The following is an 18,337-nucleotide window of genomic DNA, read 5'->3' on the forward strand; positions in this document are numbered from 1 at the left end:
AGAGGCAGTTGTGGCTGATGCCGCTCATGGTATTGCGGCTGCACCGGCTCATTTTCAGCGAGTGTGGGTGCATGTCCCTTGGAAGAGAGCTGAGGTCCTGGCTCTTACGCAGACTTTGCCTACCCCCGTAAAAATCTTGCTGGTTATTATAAGGAGTTGTCTCAGACAGTTGATGCGTGTGTTATGAATTTAGCTGACAAAGATATGTTGATGGGTAATGTAGTTCCTCAACCCTTGTGGGCGAAGATCCGTCACGAGGATCACGCTCCAGAGTTAGGAGATACGTGGGTTAATATTACTGCTGCAGATGGTCGGCAGGTAGGAGGTGCCAAACCTGAACCCTTAGTTGCAGAACTACCTGGTAGGATTATTAATTTAATGAAAACTATGATGCCTCCTCTGCGGGTGAATTGGGACAAGTTAGCAGCATGCAAACAAAAGAAAGACGAGAGTGTGTCTGATTTCTTCACTAGGTTTGAGGAAACATTCATTGATCATAGTGGTCAGGATATGAGTACAGAAGGTGGTCAGAGGTTGTTTGTAGATAAGTTTGTTTTTAATTTACTTCCTGAACTTTCCAATAAGTTAAAGGACTCTGAGAGTTCATGGGCTGTTTCTTCTTCGGCTCAGATATTGGCTACTGCACAATACTATGAGAATAGAGATAAAGATGAGAAGGATAAAGTAGAGAAGAAGACTAGAGAATTAAAAACGAAAGTTCTTCTGCAGCAGGCTTATCCGCCTCGCCCTAATCAGCGTCTGTTTCAGCAACCTTCCCAGTTTCAGCAACTCCCACAGTTTCAGAAACTGTTGCAGAAGCCTGAGTCTTTTGCTTCGCGACTCCCGCTAGGCCCTAATCAGTGTGCTTATTGTAAAGAAGAAGGTCACTTCAAGAATAGTTGCCCGATCTTGCTACAGCGTGCGAATGGTATGTCTGGTCTGAGAGGTCGTGGTGGTTTCCAACAAGTACCTAGGGGTAGGGGACGTGGTACGTTTCCCCAGAATGAATGTTCCTTTTCCCCTCAGAATTCTATGAATTATTTTGACCAACAGAATGTTCCGACCGTCCAGTCCGCTCAGTACTACACTGATGATTATTATGTTGGAAGTGAGAGTGCTGGTTTTAATGATAGTTAGGACAGCCATGGACAAAGGGAGGGAGTAGTGTCAGTTCCAGTAGACCAGAGTGGACCTTATGTTGAAGTGATTACATCAGGTGTGGCAGAACCTTTTCTTTTGGATACTGGTGCAGCAAAGAGTTCTATCATGCACTCTAAACTCCCCGGCGCACCTTTGTCTAGCTTGACCAATGTTTCAGTAGGATTTTCTGGCGCCCCAGTTCGTAATGCGGTTTCTTGTCCTTTGCCCCTTTCTATTGGTCCCTGTGAATTGGAGGCTCCCCTTATCCTAACGACGGGCTGTGGCGAGAATCTGTTGGGTTTGGACTTGTTGAAAAGATTGCATGCGACATTACATTGTTCTCCTTCGGGAGTACATCTTACGGTGGGTAAGAAAGTGATTTCCCCGATGTATCTGTCTAAGGATTGCCTTCCACTGGAACTGCGTTCTCTCCCTGATACACTTTGGGCTACAGGTCCCAATGATGTTGGTCTCTTGCAGATTTCTCCCTATGTTGTTACCCTTAAATTGAATGCTAAATTACCTCGCATTCCCCAGTACAAAATTTCCAGTGATGGCGAAAGAGCTCTTTTAGCGATTATCTATGATTTGGTTGAGAAAGGTGTGGTTGAAGAAACGAGAGGTAATGTGTGTAACAGTCCTGTTCTGCCTGTCCTTAAGCGTACTGACTCTTCTCAGCCACCTGTGTATCGGTTTGTGATCGACCTTCGAGAGGTCAATAAGATCGTTGTGCCACAGTTTCCTGTTGTCCCGGACATTACTGCTTTATTGACTATGATCCCTGCCTCAGCTGCTTGGTTTTCTGTTATTGGTCTGAAGAACGCTTTCTTCAGTATTCCGATTGCTGAGGAAAGTAGGGATATTTTTGGCTTCTCTTTAGGAGGCCGCAGTTTCCGGTTTAAGCGCGCTCCTCAAGGTTATTGTGAGAGTCCCTCCATTTACAGTCAGGCTTTGAAAACTCAGCTTGATACTCTTGCATTGCCTTCTGGTGTTACTCTTATCCAGTATGTTGATGATCTGTTGGTTGCTGCTGATGATGAAGAGATTTGTAAAGAAGTTACTCTTTCTTTGTTGCGACACCTGTCTGACCTTCATCATGAAGTGTCACCTTCGAAGTTGCAGTATTGCCGCCAAGAAGTGACCTACTTAGGTCATCTCTTGTCGTAGGAGGGAAGGCGATTGACCCCAGAGCGTATTCAAGCGATTGCCCAAATGACTGTGCCATGCACACAGAGAGAGGTGCGTGCCTTCTTAGGTATCACCTCGTATTGTAGACAGTGGATTCAAAATTTTTCTTTGCTAGCGAAACCTTTGTTGGCACTTACTCTTAAGGACACACCACACCCTCTTCCTTGGTCTGACGAATGTCAGAAGAGTTTTTCCAAATTGCGTGATGCATTGTGTTCTGCTCCGGTGTTGGGTACCCCCGACTACAGTAAACCTTTTACACTTTATGTACACGAGAGAGAAGGTTGTGCGTTGTCAGTGTTGACGCAACAATTTGGAGACAAGCAGCGCCCATGTGCGTATTTTTCAGCTACTTTAGATCCGGTAGCTAGGGCGTTGACTAGTTGTCTAAGAGCTACAGCGGCAGCGGCTGTTTCTATCCGACAGTCTGCTGGTTTGGTATTGGATAATACATTGATTGTGATGGTCCCACATGCAGTGGATACCCTATTGAATAGAACGAAAACTCAACATCTTACCAGTGCGCGTTTGTCAGGTTATGAGTTGACGCTTTTGGCTAGCCATGTGCACATCAAGCGGTGCAGCACATTGAATCCAGCTACATTGTTGCCGATTTTTGTAGAGACAGATGCTCAGGAACAGCATGACTGTTTTCTCCGGACAGAGGAGGAAACGAAGGGTAGAGTTGATCTGAAAGATACTCCTCTTTCGAATCCTGATGGTACCCTATGGGTAGATGGTTCGTGCTTTAAGCTTCCGAATGGAGAGACGACTGCAGCATATGCTGTCACAACTTTGCACACGATTGTTGAAACAGCACGTATTGCACAGAATTCAGCGCAAGCAGCGGAGTTGATAGCATTGACTAGAGCGTGTGTGTTGTCAAAAGGAAAGAGAGTGAATGTTTATACTGATAGCCAATACGCATTTGGCGTGTCTCACAGTTTTGGTCGCTTGTGGAAAGAGAGAGGATTTCTTACTTCCCATGGTACGAAAATTCAGCATGGACAATTAGTGAGTGAACTTCTTGAATCACTTACTTTGCCGACCCAAATTGCGATAGTGAAGTGTAGTGCGCATAAGAAGGTTACGGATGATGTGGGTCAAGGAAATGCGTTTGCAGATGAAGTAGCGAGAGAAACTGCGAAAGATGTGACGAGTCGGATGTATGTTGCAGGTCCTGCCAGATGGGTTGTGGAACGAGGAATGTGTGAAGATACAACAGAAAGTGTAAAGATGATTCAGGCAGAAGCTACTGAGAAAGAATTGAGTATGTGGAGAGAGAGTACGGGAATGTTGGATTCAACAGACTGTTGGGTTGAGTTGTCAGAGCACCAGCGATGGTTGTTGCCGGATGCATATGTGCTTCCGGTGGTTACTATGGCTCATGGGTTGGCTCACATTAGTTCAAAAGGGATATGTAAGTTGTTGGCTCCGGTATGGCAGAATGGTGGAATTCCTAAGTGTGCTGAGAATTTGGTTAAACACTGCATGATTTGCTTGATGCATAATCCTGGAAAGGGAACCCCAACTCCAGCGGGTCATTTTGCTCCTCCAACGTATCCGTTCGAGGTGCTGCAGATCGACTATATTCATATGGAAAGATGCAATAACTTGAAGTATGTCCTTGTGGTTGTTTGTGCCTTTTCCAGATGGATAGAGGCCTACCCCCTAAAGGATAATACTGCCTTGTCTACAGCCAAGGTTTTGCTCAAAGAATTCTTTCCCAGATATGGCTTGCCGAGGATGGTATGGAGTGATAATGGAAGTGAATTCGTGGGTCAGATTATGAAGAAAGTATGTGCGGGTCTGGGTATTAAACAGAAATTTCACGCTGCGAATCACCCCCAGTCATCAGGCCTGGTCGAGTGCTATAATGGCACTCTGAAGCTGAAGTTGGCCAAGGTGCAAGCGAGCTCTGGTCTTACATGGCCCGATGCCTTACCATTGGTACTTTTGTCCACGAGAACGACAGTACATTCTCGCGTGGGACTTAGCCCATACGAGATTGTTTTTGGACGCCCGGCGAATGTCTGGGGTGTGCCGAGGCCTAAGAAGTACAATGATATCGAGTACCCTATGTTGGTTGACTACTTACATGATTTGACTGCTAAATTGCGTGTTCTTCACCAACAGGTCCATGACACTTTGCCTTCAGTTTCTGTAAACACAGGCCACACGATTCAACCTGGCGACTGGGTTCTAACCAAGAATTTCCAGAGGTCAAAGAACTTGGAACCAAGATGGACCGGTTCATACCAAGTCCTGTTATCAACTTGGACTGCTATTAAGGTGTTGGGCAAGAAAAACTGGGTACATGGTACCCATTGTAAGAAGATACCTTTGCCCTTACTGTACAATAAGTGGGTCCAGGAAGGTGTTGCCGATTCCGAGAGTGAAAGGGTTCCGAGATTTTGTACCTTTTAGCAATGCACATCTGGAATGGACTCAGTCAGAACGTGCGGATGATAAAGTCTTGCAAGAAGCTGTGCCGCCATGTTTGAGACTTGATACTACGCACCCAGAGACACTCTTTCAGGATCAAACTGTGCCTGGTAAAGAACGCTACAACTTAACGTCTAAAAAGGACAAATGAAATTTGAATTTTTTTGTGAATTACACTCTTTCAGACAAGAGACTATTTTTCTTTTTCGAACCACCATCCGGGTTCAGCTGCAGGGTCGCGGTATAAGAACTTAAGGGGTGGCCCGCGTATTGACGAAAGGTCTGCGGTTCTAGGGACGTCTAGGACGCCTGGACGCACACTTGAGTGAAGAAGGAAAATTGCAGCGAGCAGCACGTTAGAGGATGGAGTCTGTTGTAACTGAAAGAGATGTTGAGAGAATAGATCTTAAGACAAGATTTTGTACATTGATACATAGCAAATGTTTTATAATATTGTGCTTTTTGATGTTTTTAAGTATCACATTAGCTTGTGTGGGTTGGACTGTCTATGCTACACAACAGACATCTGCACCCACCTCCCAACCTATGCTTTCTTTCACTACTGTTTCTTTGCACCAGTTTTATACGTTGCCTGAACATGAACAGACAAGGAGATCAGAATTTGTCAACAACTCGTTTATACAGTTGTTGCATCAGCATCAGTTAGTAGTAAATACCACTAATTGTTGGGTTTGTGGTCTTATGCCTCATACGACAGATAAAGGTATGCCATATTTGGTTTTGCCTTTTTCTTTTAATGGGTCTGTGTGGGCTTTTCAGACCATGTTTATCTATGCAAATGAGGTACGCCCCTTACGTTCCCTTAAATACAACTCGAGCGATAGTGCCTTAATAAGGGGAATAGTAGCTATGATCCGAGATATTGATGCATATAATGCTATCCCTAAGGATGAGGTGCAGGCTTACGTTGGTTGGAACGTGACTGGATATAGTACCAGTTTGACAGAGAAGGAGCGACGAAAAAGGTCTCCCCCTATTTGGATTGTACCCCACCGAGGCCACTTTTGTTTTCAAGGAAATGGTCGGAATCCGAAAGCTCAGCTAGGTAAGAGTATGTGTGCTCAAACCTATGTCTATTCATCTCGGACTTCTCCACTGTTTGTGCCAGCTAAAGGCACATATTTTGTTTGTCATGACAGAGCCTACACATGGTTGCCGTCTGATTTTTCAGGAATGTGTTATGTGGCGTTTCTACTTCCCCCTACATACACTACTGCTTCAGACTATCATAGAACGAGATATGGTAGAGGTGTCTTCAATAAGGAAGATACCGCAGCACACGAAGTAGGAGATTTCTTCAAGGGCTTCTTGCCCTTTTGGGGTCCTATGATCAATAGTAGGCATATTCGACAGCTTGTCCGCGTTGTTGAATCTACTATTAATGAGACAGCAGGTGCTCTTAGTAATGTTACAGCTGAGCTTCAAGCAGACCGCCTTATGACTTTGCAGAACCGTATGGTATTAGACATCATACTTGCAGATCGAGGAGGAGTATGTAAATTGATTGGATCCAGTTGCTGTGTTTACATACCAGATAATGCCCCTACAGTGTACCAAGCCATCTCTAGGTTGTATAAAATCTCTGAGTCTATCCATGTAGACGAAGGAGACTGGTCATTGACGGGATGGTTTTGGGGACTGCTGTCCAAATGGGGATGGAAGATTTTGACATTCCTTGGTATGGTTTTAACCATTCTTTTCTCTTGTTGTCTTTGCATCCAGTGTGGTCCCGCCAATTGTAGTCTTTGTGCTACTATGTGTGTTCGGAGACCTGTCCCGAGAGAAGTAGAGAATAATAAGATGATGCTACAGCAACACCTTGATGACCTAATGAATATTGACATAGACCTAGATTGAGATTAACATGAGTCTTAGGTTATTGCCTACGTAATGGCAAAAGGAGGGTCTGAGGTTCTGTAATTCTCGAGTCTGACTCCATTTTGTTCTGTGCCACCATTTTGTGTTGCCCTCACGTAGGCCTGTGAAGGTAGCCTGGCGAATAAAGTGGCCTGGCCTTCTTAGTTCATGTATACATTAACTAGGTTTCTTTTTGACTCTGAAATGAACTGTAAGAAACTGACCTCTGCACCTGAAACTGACCCCGCAAAGCCAATTTCCCTGATCGATCTTTGTCTGAGATTGCCAATCAATGTTCAGGACATCGTTAACTTTTAGTTTCCTTGCACATGCCTTATCTTGTTCAGCATCTGTTACTGTTTCTTTTTTTATGTTTCTTCATTACATGGGTTATGCTTTCAATTATAGGTTTGTCCGGCTTGTGGAGATTGAATTTGGGACATTCCTAATAATTCACTTTTGGGTTGGGATACTGTAAATTGAGTTTTTGTTATGTGACACTTTGTTTGAAAATGTACCTAATTGGCTAGAATTTTGTGCAGTGGGTGTACATTTATAATGTGAATATTGGGTATAAAAGGAGACGTCTCGTCTTAGTAAAATGAGCAGTCTCCTGAGAATTTACACCGTGATGTATTTCTAGGATCACTGTTACTAGCTGCAGCTAATAAACTTGGTCTCTGATGCCATCCAGAAGTATTCCGTGTCTCTGTATACCAAGACAGGTGAACTCGAAGATCTTAGGCGTGCCCCTGACGCCGCTGGGTTAAACCCCGGTTCTTCACACCTTGTACAATTGCTTTCTTGACTCTGGCCCATCTACTAAGCTGAATTTTGTTTCTATACCATTGTGAAACCTTTTGTACATCCCCTGGATCCTGACGTTTCCAGAATCTTAATAGTGCAATTTGAGCTCGTTGGTGAAGTTTGGCTGTTTGGTCATTTAGTAAAAGTTTTGTTAGAACGAGATGGTCATTTGGCAAAAGGAAGATGAAGTGTGAAGGGAGGATGGAGGCTCTGACGAAGGACAAACATGGTTGTGTAATGTATATGCTGACGTCAAAGAACTGAAAAGATTCGAAAGGAAAGGGTCCTCCTACTCATTTGTTTTATTTTCCATGTATGTGTTTTCTTTGGTTCTGGAGGAAGCAATTAACGGGATTCTTTCATAATATTCACCTCCGATTCTACACCCCCCGCCCCCCTTACTGTACGCATCACTAAATACGCTCGTGAGTCATTGCTGGCTCCAAGCACTGCAGAGGGAGTGTTGTTGACATCCTCCAAGAGTCACATGCTGCTAAAGACTGCAACTCCCAGAAGAGCAGCGCGAGCTCGCCTCGCCGCCAACAGCGAAATCGTAGCTGAGCCAAGAAAAAAGGAGCGCTGTGCTAAGGTGTACGTGTGTCGCCTGGGGTTGGGAAATATTTTAATTAATGTTGATGGATCTTGGCATCGTGACGCATAACAGACTCCTTCAAAATCCCCTCCTTGACTGTGGAGCGTCATTGCACAACAACTGCCTCTTTGCTATATTGCGAAGCACTCCCACCCAAAGGGCAAAGCTTTCTAGGAGGGGGGTGTGTGTAACCGAACACATGCTTAAAGAAATGACGCGTTGTATGCATGCGATCTAACTGTAAAGTTGACAGCGCCTGACATCTACAGTGGGAGCCTTCCAGGGGGCGTGCGAGTGTTGAAGGAGAGCGAAAAACGGCATCCAATAGGCAGCGAGCAAGAGCTGGATCTCGGCAGGAGTGGAGTAACTAAATATAATCTCAGCTGCGTAGGAGGCGCTGTACGGAAGATGCCGGAAGGACAGCTACCCCAGGTAGGATGGGCTGCGTAGCCGTTGTTTATGAAAGTTTAAATTTGTAAAATAGTTGCATCTAGGAAGCCTGCAATGCAGAGCTCAAAGCGAATTGTGCGTTTGTGCTTAAATAGTAGATGTTATCATCCAGCGCACTGCCCATCATTGCATAAACCTCGAAAGGATGAAAGGCTGAGTGGGTCATGTGGCATACCCGTATGTAGCTATAGCTGAGTCGGGTTACGTCACCAGCGTATATAGTGTTCTCTGTTGGTATATGCGGCGCTGAATAAATGCAGTTGTAATGTAGGGAAACGCATCTATGTGAGAAGGAGCTTACTTGTGTGTGTGTGTGGGGGGGGGGGGGGGGCGGGATAGGAGGGAGGTACGGCGTGCGTTATAATAACAGCCGATACGACTGTCACTTCCCTGCCCGAGAAACGTGCTTGTAGTTATCTAGAACCTATCGTGTGGTAGTCTAGTGGAACCGTTAGCAAAACATTGTGCGATGCTCTGGATCAAATCTGTTATTCTCGCATGACTCAGTCCCCTCACCTGCCGCTGCTGGGAGAGCCGAGAGGAGGCTGTATATTAGCATGACTCATTGTGTAGGAGCAATGAACACGTCCATCTCTATTCTTGGATTTTCCGCCAATTATTCTTTCAAGGTTCTGGGAGCATTTCGCCTCTTAGCTAGTCTCCGCTCCTCTGCTTGTGATACGAATTCTCCCCACCACCTGCAACAAAATGCAATGTACTCTCTCCTGCCGTCTAAATTCCCGATTCTGTGTTTTCTCTACCCATTTTACGCAGTTGCCCTCCTCTCTCCCGTGGGTCGCTCTTCCTCTGGCCCCCATATCCTCTTCAGTGTATGTGACTCTTATATGATTTCACACCTCTCTCGTGGTTCTCCTATTCCCCCACTGTGTCTTCTTTCCCTAAAATATATTTGCACGTTGATAACGTTAATGTAAACCTATGGGAGCTGTTCAGACGAGAAAGCTGATCTTGCTTCATAAATAATCTTGTCTGGAGATGGTGGCATAAATGGAGCAGAGGCTGGCTCTAAACTTTGGAAGTGGCTTCAAGTATGAACGTCCGGGGCCATGGCAGTGCTTTAAATGGGCTACTGACAGGTACTCAGTACCTTCACTTTTTGAAATTGGAAGGTAGAGTTCTGCACTTCTTAGCAGGGGTGCAATACTTTTAATAGGAGAGTACCTACACTTCTCATTAGCAAATGGGTACTTTGGGATACTGAGTAACTCAGTGCTTTAAATGGGCCGGTTCTGTCCAGTACGGAGTACCGGCACTTTTTTATTTTGAGAGGGAGAGTACCGTCCCTTCTCAAGAGTGACCTAATACGTTGGATTGGAGAGTACCGGCACTTCTTAGAAGCAAGCAGGTACCCTGGTACAGAGTATTCACAATGGGGATCTTTGGATCGGCCTAGCCGGTTACGTACTGATCCCACCATTAAATAAATTGACACTTATTTACTCATCATAATTTCTGCTCCTCCCACTTTGGGAGTTGTAGTCCACACCACGGACCTCGCAGTCCGGGTGTGAGGAGGGGACCCAATGATGAAGCATGTCACCTTTGGGTGAGTGAGGGTTCTCGTCCTTAAAAAGGACTCCTTCCAGAGAAACAACTTTACCACTTCACACATATACTCACTAGTTCTGAAAGGGTATATCGCTAGGCAGGAAACTAGCCTTTAGCCGTATGAACCTCATTATACCCGATGTACTTGCTGGGGCCCAATTTTCTTGTTTCCATTAGTCTCCAAGAACCCACTCTGGTCGACTGAACCTTTTCACTTGCCCAAAAGCATGGAGCGAGCAAACACAATTGTCAGAGAATATTTTCCGCAATTTGACGTAATTAAGGACTCGAGACTCAATCTCTATGCTCTCGGGATTTTATTATCAACATAAACATCTGCAGATAAAGGCACCTTAACACAAGGCACAACAGGTAAATAGGCACTAACACAAATGCTACTCTACGGAGAATCCGCATTCGACTAAATATTAACAAAAGTACGAATTCTAAAAGCATGAGGTAGATAACTACCAAGCCAATGTCAATATTAGGAATCATCAATCTAAAACATCTCTGTCCCTACTCGATGCTAGATGACATCCCTACTTAGCGTTCCCTTAAGAACCAAGAAATCGCGAAAAGGTGTCAAAAGTGAAACTCCCTAAGAAGTCTTCACTTAGTGAGAGTTCTATCTAAAAATGTTCGTTCTAGCTCCTCGCCCACCTCTTCTCTCTCCTCCGGTCTATTCTGTTCTCTCCTCTGGTGTGGTCTACTCTGGGCTGCCCTACTCTCGACTGCTCAACCCACAGGGCGCTGTCCCTAATACAGAACCCCAAATTATAGAATACGCCCTCTGGCACACCTCCTCGACCAGGTCTTCTTCCAGTACTTTTCCATCCAGCGCTGTCCATCTTCCATCGTCCATCGGCTTGGCCTTGAGTCCCAGACATCTTCCACGCTAGGAGTTGCGATTGGCACATTCCAACATACTCCCATGTCTGGCTTCCCCCATATTTCAATTCTTAGACAAAGACCTTTTCTACTAACGAACCAACTGTCCTTGCACCTGCGGTGAGATCATGGGATGGAGAAATACTTCGCATCTTTTAACTTTACAAATTACTGCAGCCCAAAACCTCTAACGGAATAAATCATTGCGGCCTACCGCATTCAGCTAACATAAGAAACTAACAGGCCTTTCTTCTCAACGATGTATGTGCATTCGGGCCCCTACTGGGTTAAACACACTATTAAATCACATTCTAAGCATTAGTACTTTTACTTTCACATACATGAATGGGCGACCTACATGAGTAAATTGTTAATCAAGTCCCACGTTTAACTAATACATTGCATTGAATGGAAACTAATCATCATGTATTTTACTGAATACATTCACAATATAGTTCACATTTCTAACACTTCTATGTTGCAATGTAGCTGATACATTTCTTAATATACTTCGCACGACACATCTAAATATACATTGATTATGTGCGGGTGCCAACTAACAGTGAATATGATGCACCCCTACAATTTTCAAAACCTTTTGGCGCTACATCAGTTCACCCCTTTGATGACAACTGTCATCACACCATAATTTCTCACCTTCCCTGTAACCAGAAGCTAATCTAAACGGCAGTTACTACCATTCCACTCTGTCGAATCTCTTCCATCCTTTTAAGATTCTGATATTGACTGTCCTGCAATCTCGCCATTCTCTGCTCATTCGCTCTGAGGGCTCTTTCGGCCTTATTCCCTCTGTACCATTTCCAGGCTCTTACGAGTCCCCACAAACAAATCACACAAACCACGGCAATTATTATTGGCTTCAACACAAATCCAAGAAATCCCATTCCCAGGTTCGCAAACCAAGTTCCCACGCGACCAAATCCTTGACCAATCTTTTCTCACACATTCTCTTCTGTCAGATCTAGTATTTCTTTATGGCTTGTGGTAATGTTGTCTATGTATTTCTCCAAATCCTTGCTATTGTCTGGAATATACGTGCAACATTCCTGGACCTTCAGCAATTTACAGACTCCGCCCTCTTTTGCCAATAATACGTCTAACGCAAGTCGATTCTGCAAAACCATATTCCGTATCGATAACATTTCTCCATTCACCAACAACAATGACCTCGCCGAATTCATTGACAATTCATCCACCACAGTCGCCAACCTTCTTATTTTCACGTCATTCAGGACCACGCCCAAACTAGGTATAGTCGCTCCGTATATATCACCAATCACTGCTCCTGCACTTGCAGCTCTACGCACTTTAGAATGACGTCCCGTCTCTAGCAACTTCAAATCCTCAGCATGATAAATCTTTGGGAAAATGATAGCCAAGTAACACACACCATACCAATCCGCAGGCAATCTCACATAAGCAATCTTCCCACATACATAATACACAGTCGGGATCACCTGTACCGGACCTTGCAAGAAGTTCTTAGCAGAGTCCTCCATGGTAAAAGTATGATCACACGTACTCTGTCCCACTGGAACCTTCTCCTTAGGAGTTTGTGGACGGGCAATACACAATTTTCCCTTCTGTACTTCATCTAATGCAATTGGTCCATAACTTCCCTTGGATTTATGCAATCTCTCCTCATCCGTCCAATCCACTGGACTATCTCCTGTATCTCGTGTCTGAGTCAGTTTTCTGTACCTATCCTCTATCTGACTTATGAACTTCTTTTCCGTTTCGGACAACCAACATGTCAAATTATGTCTATGAGCATAAGCTGTATCTAACTTCACAGTCGGTATGAAATACTTCTGAAGTCTATCTTCTGACTTGTAATAATCATACTTATTCAAATGCTTGTATGCCGGAACTTCAGGAAGTACTGTATCATAATTTGAAAAGAAATACTCAAACTGTCTCCTGTCATAGAACAGACTAAGCAATAAGCTACAAGAAATCCCATAGGTCAGTGGGAGATGATGGTATCTAATACCTTCATCTACTGAAGCAGGCAACTGCATGCACACATAACAATCCTTCGCATCCATCGCATCAACATACTCATACAACAGCCTCGCATAAGCATTGAGTTTAAAGTCAGCTCTAGACAAATCTATATGAAACATACGACTCTCCTCAAGCGTCTGAGCTCTCTGATCTCTAATAGTGACCCCTCCCTGTCCTAGAGTGGCAGGTGTGGGTGTTCCCTGAACCTCCCCCTCCTGTCTATGGGCCACCATGTATGAAGTTACTACTACTGCAAATATACCAGCTATCACTATCCCTAACAATGTGCATATCACTATTTTGGCTCTACGGTGTGTGTTTCCAGGTTCCGCCATCTTTGAAATGTTCTCAATGTCCAGTACAGTCTCTGTTGACACAAGTCTCTTTCTCATCCAGCAATTCAGTTCAGCTGCTCTCTTAAACCGGGGAACCTCTAGCAAAGTTCAACATTTTTCTCTTTAGATCAGGAAGGCTTCCTTAGCTCTTCTTCGCCCCCCAACGGAAAATCCCTAAATTTATTCTTCTTCCACTCGGGCCTAGGTTATCTTCTTTCAAGCTTTATATATAGCACATTTTCACTCAGTCCAGAATAACTGTGGGTCCCAACAGCTGTAGGACCCCCTGCAAAATGTCAAGTTTGAGGGTTGTCAGTTCTTGGGGAGCTGGTATAACTGCAAAGGTTGGGAAGTCCAGCGTTTCCAAAATCAGACCACGGATGATGCTCAGAAGTGGCGGATTCGGAATATTGATGGTCAATATTCCTTCGATCTCCAATCCTGGGATCTTCAGCAACACTTCCACTCTCGGAAACGGAGAATTGCTGACCAATGTGATCGATCTCAGCCGTCCCGTGGTCAGTAAACCTGTCATCAGTCACTGAGTATGCCCACTCTGGTGAGGCGTACGTCTGGCACGGCATTCTTATCCTTTTCGATCGTCTCAGAGCACCTTGGGGTTGATCTTCGTCACCTTGATCTGCTTCTGATTCTTCGGAAACTGGGGCGAGATCTGTTCTTGGTGCCGATCTCAGGTCTCCCTGTCTCTGACTCACTGGCCGGACCCTTCCTGCTTCCGTGGCACTTCCACTTTGCCTACTGGTACCCTGTGCACTGCTTTCTTTTTCAGCAGAATTCGACTCAGTACTGCCCACTGCAGCTCTTTCTTCTTCTTCCGAGTCCGTTTCAATGTTACCTTCACGTTCCCTTTCGATTTGGTTTAGTGCACAACCAGCTGCGTCAGCAACCCCTACAGCTTGACTTGCCCTCTCAGATGGCTCTGCCACCTCAGCTGGGTTTTCGTTCTCGAGAGGGGCTGTTTCTTCCAAGGGTGCTGGAACCCTATGGGTATGGGAGGCGTGTATCCAATTCGGAAGTCCTCCACTTTTCACTGCTGTGTTCGTTATTAATATAACCTGATACGGCCCACGCCAGCGAGCATCCAGGCAACTCTTCCTCACGTGTTTGCGCACCAATACCCAGTCCCCCGGTCACAAGTCGTGGCACAGGTCGCTTGCGGCTGGAACCGTTGCTGTCTGCACCTGTTGAGACACAGAACGGACCACGTCACTCAGGCCTTTACAATAGTCCAGTATCATATCATCAGTGATATTAATCAAAGCAGTAGTAGGTATTGCTGGCAAGCGCATCGCCCTTCCCATGAGGATTTCATGGGGTGCCAATCCAGTCCTCCTATCAGGGACGCTACGGAGACTCATGAGAACCAAAGGTAATGCATCTGGCCACTTCAGAGATGTCGAAGAACACACTTTCGCCATTCGGGCCTTCAAAGTCCCATTTACTTGCTCTACAATCCCAGAAGCCTCTGGTCGGTAACTGCAGTGCAACCTCTGATCTACGTTTAAGTCAGCACAAAGCAGCTTCATGATTTCGCTGTGGAAATGCGTTCCTCTATCTGATTCAAAAGAGGTCGGAAAACCGTACCTCGGGATTAGTTCTCTCAATAGTAACTTAGCTACAGTGAGTGTGTCACACCTACGTGTCGGGTAAGCCTCCACCCACCTGGAAAAGACACATACTCTGACTAATATGTACCTCAACCCATTGCACTTCGGCATTTCAATAAAATCCAGCTGCATTCTATTGAAAGGTCCACCTGACCTGACCTATATGACTCAACGTCACAGCGGTCCTCTTTCCTACATTCATCTGTTACTGTAGAAGAAGTCTTTATTGCGCAGTTAATTAAAACCATTGCAATTCTTAACATATAAAAACCGTAATTTAAATACAATTGATGTTAAAAGAAAAAATAACAGATATATATATACAGCAGAATTAGCTTCAAATAATAACAAGAAAAAGAATAATTATAATGGTTACAGAAAAAGAAAAAGACTGTCTGATTATTTTACGCCTGGGTGTTGGCTAAGCCGTGGTTTTTGTTACTGCGTCTGTTGGGTCATTACAGACCCCTACAGTGTTATTGTGTCCTGTTTTTACCATTCTGATATCAGGCTATTGTCCATATCAGGTGAAAGCATTCCTTATCAGATTTAGGTTTTACTTCGTTTGTTGGTGTCGGCCTGTCTTCGCCCACTGTCATTCTTGTTTCTTTTCTGCTTTGTCCAAATATTTGACAACGTGACTTGCTAATTGAATGTTCGTTCCGTCCAAGCAGGCCTTTACTGCTTGCCGGCAAGTTCTTATGCCCAGCCTGTTAAAGTGCTTTTTTTAAAAAGGATCTGCGCTCTGCGTCCAGACCTTTGCAGGTGCATAATAAATGCAGAATGTCTTCCTTTGTGTTCCCACAAATTCGGCAGTTGATGGTTTCTTTGGGTCTTAACCATGGGGGGAGATGGTTTTGTACAGGAAGTTGGCCCAGCTGTTGACATGTGACACACCTCTGGCACACAGCTTCAGCTACAGTCCGAAACTTCGGATTGTACCACGTCTGACGAAACACTCGCATCATTGCGTCTCTGCCAAGATGTACAGCACCATGTATCAACCTCGCCATGGGATTCAGCAAACATTCCGGTAACACAGCTCGTCCATCATTCGAAACCCATATATCCACATCTCCCTTCTCACACACTGCTCGTATCCAACTGTCCCGCTCCTGATCAGAAACTCCATCTTGCAACTGTTTCAGTTCCTCCCATGAGTCTGCCATAGCTAACATCACATCGTAATCTGTTTTCTCTTCGCTTTCCACAACAAGGTTCTCAGTAAAATTACATCCCTGTTCTGCACAATATCGAGCAACTTCATCTGCGTAATTATTACCCAATGACACAAAATCGTTTCCTTTAGTGTGTGCAGAACATTAAACAACAGCAATTTCATCTGGGCCTTGCAATGCTTCCAACAATTGTCGTACATAATCCCCATTTCTGATGGGCGAACCAGAAGATGTCATAAACCCTCTCTGGGACCATAGCTGTCCGAAATCATGAACCACACCAAACCCATATTGGCTATCCGTGTAAATCATTACACGGATCTTATCAGCGGCCAAACAGGCACAGGTCAAGGCAATAAGCTCAGCCACCTGTGCGGAGTATACTCCTTCTAGACAAGCGGCTTCAACCACCCCTGTGATGGTACACACAGCAAACGCTGCTCTCAATCGACCAACACTGTCTCTTAAACATGAACCGTCCACAAAGAAAATCTCATCTGAAACTGGGAGCGGTTCATCGACAATGTCAGGTCTCGGTTTGGTGCATAGTTCAGTCACATCGAGACAATCATGGTCCTCACAATCTTCATCTTCATCTACATTTGGAATGGACAACAGTGTAGCAGGATTTAAAACAGAACACCTCTTCAGCGTCACATTGTCTGCAGCAAGGATGACTTGCTCATAACGAGTCAATCTATTGTTTGTGAGGTGCTGTGTTTTAGTCCTGGTCATCAACGATTCAACAGAATGTGGCACATGAACAGTAAGCGGATGACCCATCACAATGCTCTCACATCTTTCGATACTGACACCTGTTGCAGCAACGGATCTGAGACATCCGGGCAACGCAGAAGCTACTGGATCTAAAGTAGCTGAGAAATAGGCAACTGGGCTACGGACACCTCCGTGACTCTGAGTCAACACTGCTAATGCGCAACCTTCCTTTTCGCAACAGAATAAGGCGAATGCCTTGTTATAATCTGGCATTCCCAAAGCTGGTGCACTGCATAAAGCTTCTCTCAGCTTCAAAATTGACCTTAAGCAGTCGTCATCCCATGGTACCGGATCACTCACATCCTTTCGCGTCAGCCGCTGTAAAGGCTTCGCTTCAAAGGAAAAGTTTGAGATCCACTGGCGGCAATAGCCCACCATTCCCAGAAACATTCTAACCTCTCTCTGAGTCAAGGGAACCGGCATTCTCAAAATCGCATCAATGCGATCTGGAGACACCTTTCTCTTGCCTTTCTCGATTCGGTGCCCCAAAAACTGTACCTCACTCAGACAGTATTGCAACTTGTTTGGAGACACTTTGTGACCATTCTCTCCCAGGTAATTCAACAGAGCAACGGTATCAATTCGGCAGGCGTCTTCCGTCTCCGACGCAACAAGCAGGTAATCAATGTATTGCACTAAAACAGAGTTCTGTGGCAACACAAGACCTTCAAAATTTTTCTTCAAGATCTGATTAAAGATAGACGGGCTCTCTGTATACCCCTGTGGGATACGAAACCACGTTAACACACGATTTTCCAGCCGAAATGCAAAATGAAATCGGCTTTCCTCATGTAGAGGAATCGAGAAAAAAGCTTGACACAGGTCAATTACTGTGAACCATTCAGCTTCACATGGGATCTGAAATAAGATCACAGATGGATTCGGCACCACTGGACAACATGGAACAACTATTTTGTTTATTTTTCACAAATCTTGCACAATCCTAAATTTCCCACTTGGTTTCTGTAGTCCCATGATAGGCGAATTACATGGGCTACCCATAATTTCCATTAGTATTCCCTGCTTGATCATAGACTCAATCACAGGTTTAATCCCTGCGATAGTTTCAGAAGATAACTTATACTGGGGTGTCCTCGGAAACTCTACGTTTGGTTTAATCTGGATTTTCACTGGGTCTACTCCCTTGACTAAACCAATCTCCTCACCACTAAGGTCCCATACGCCAATAGACACTGAGTCCCTCAGATCAAGTGGAAGCTCCTCCACCGTCAACGCTGGGTACATTTCCACACACACACGCTGATTCGCAACCTAAAGGTCGCATCATCGTCTCTCGTCTGTACCTCCACTCCTTTCGGGGTACAGTAGATCGTGCAGTTGAGCTTGCACAATAGATCTCTTCCTAACAGGCAAACCGGACTAGAATCGCACACCACGAACTGGTGTCGATCACTGAAATTTCCTATCCTA

The 18,337-nt window shown here is 44.9% G+C and overlaps 1 protein-coding gene across 2 annotated transcripts in view; it reads left to right on the forward strand.

Moving 5' to 3' along the window:
- Positions 1-7,940: 7,940 nt before the first annotated feature.
- Positions 7,941-18,337, forward strand: part of LOC146796127 (uncharacterized) — a 195,456-nt gene continuing 185,059 nt past the window's right edge. Inside the window, exon 1 of one of the 2 annotated variants that reach the window (XM_085628505.1) lies at positions 7,941-8,482. Coding sequence is in view for 1 of the 2 variants with exons in the window: in XM_085628504.1 (XP_085484630.1) it covers positions 8,459-8,482 (24 nt within the window). In the remaining variant the exon portion in view is untranslated. The remainder of the gene's footprint in view (positions 8,483-18,337) is intronic. The other variant, XM_085628504.1, reaches the window with a different exon arrangement.

This window comes from Triturus cristatus, chromosome 10, assembly GCF_964204655.1.
Source record: "Triturus cristatus chromosome 10, aTriCri1.1, whole genome shotgun sequence".
NCBI classification, from domain to species: domain Eukaryota; kingdom Metazoa; phylum Chordata; class Amphibia; order Caudata; family Salamandridae; genus Triturus; species Triturus cristatus.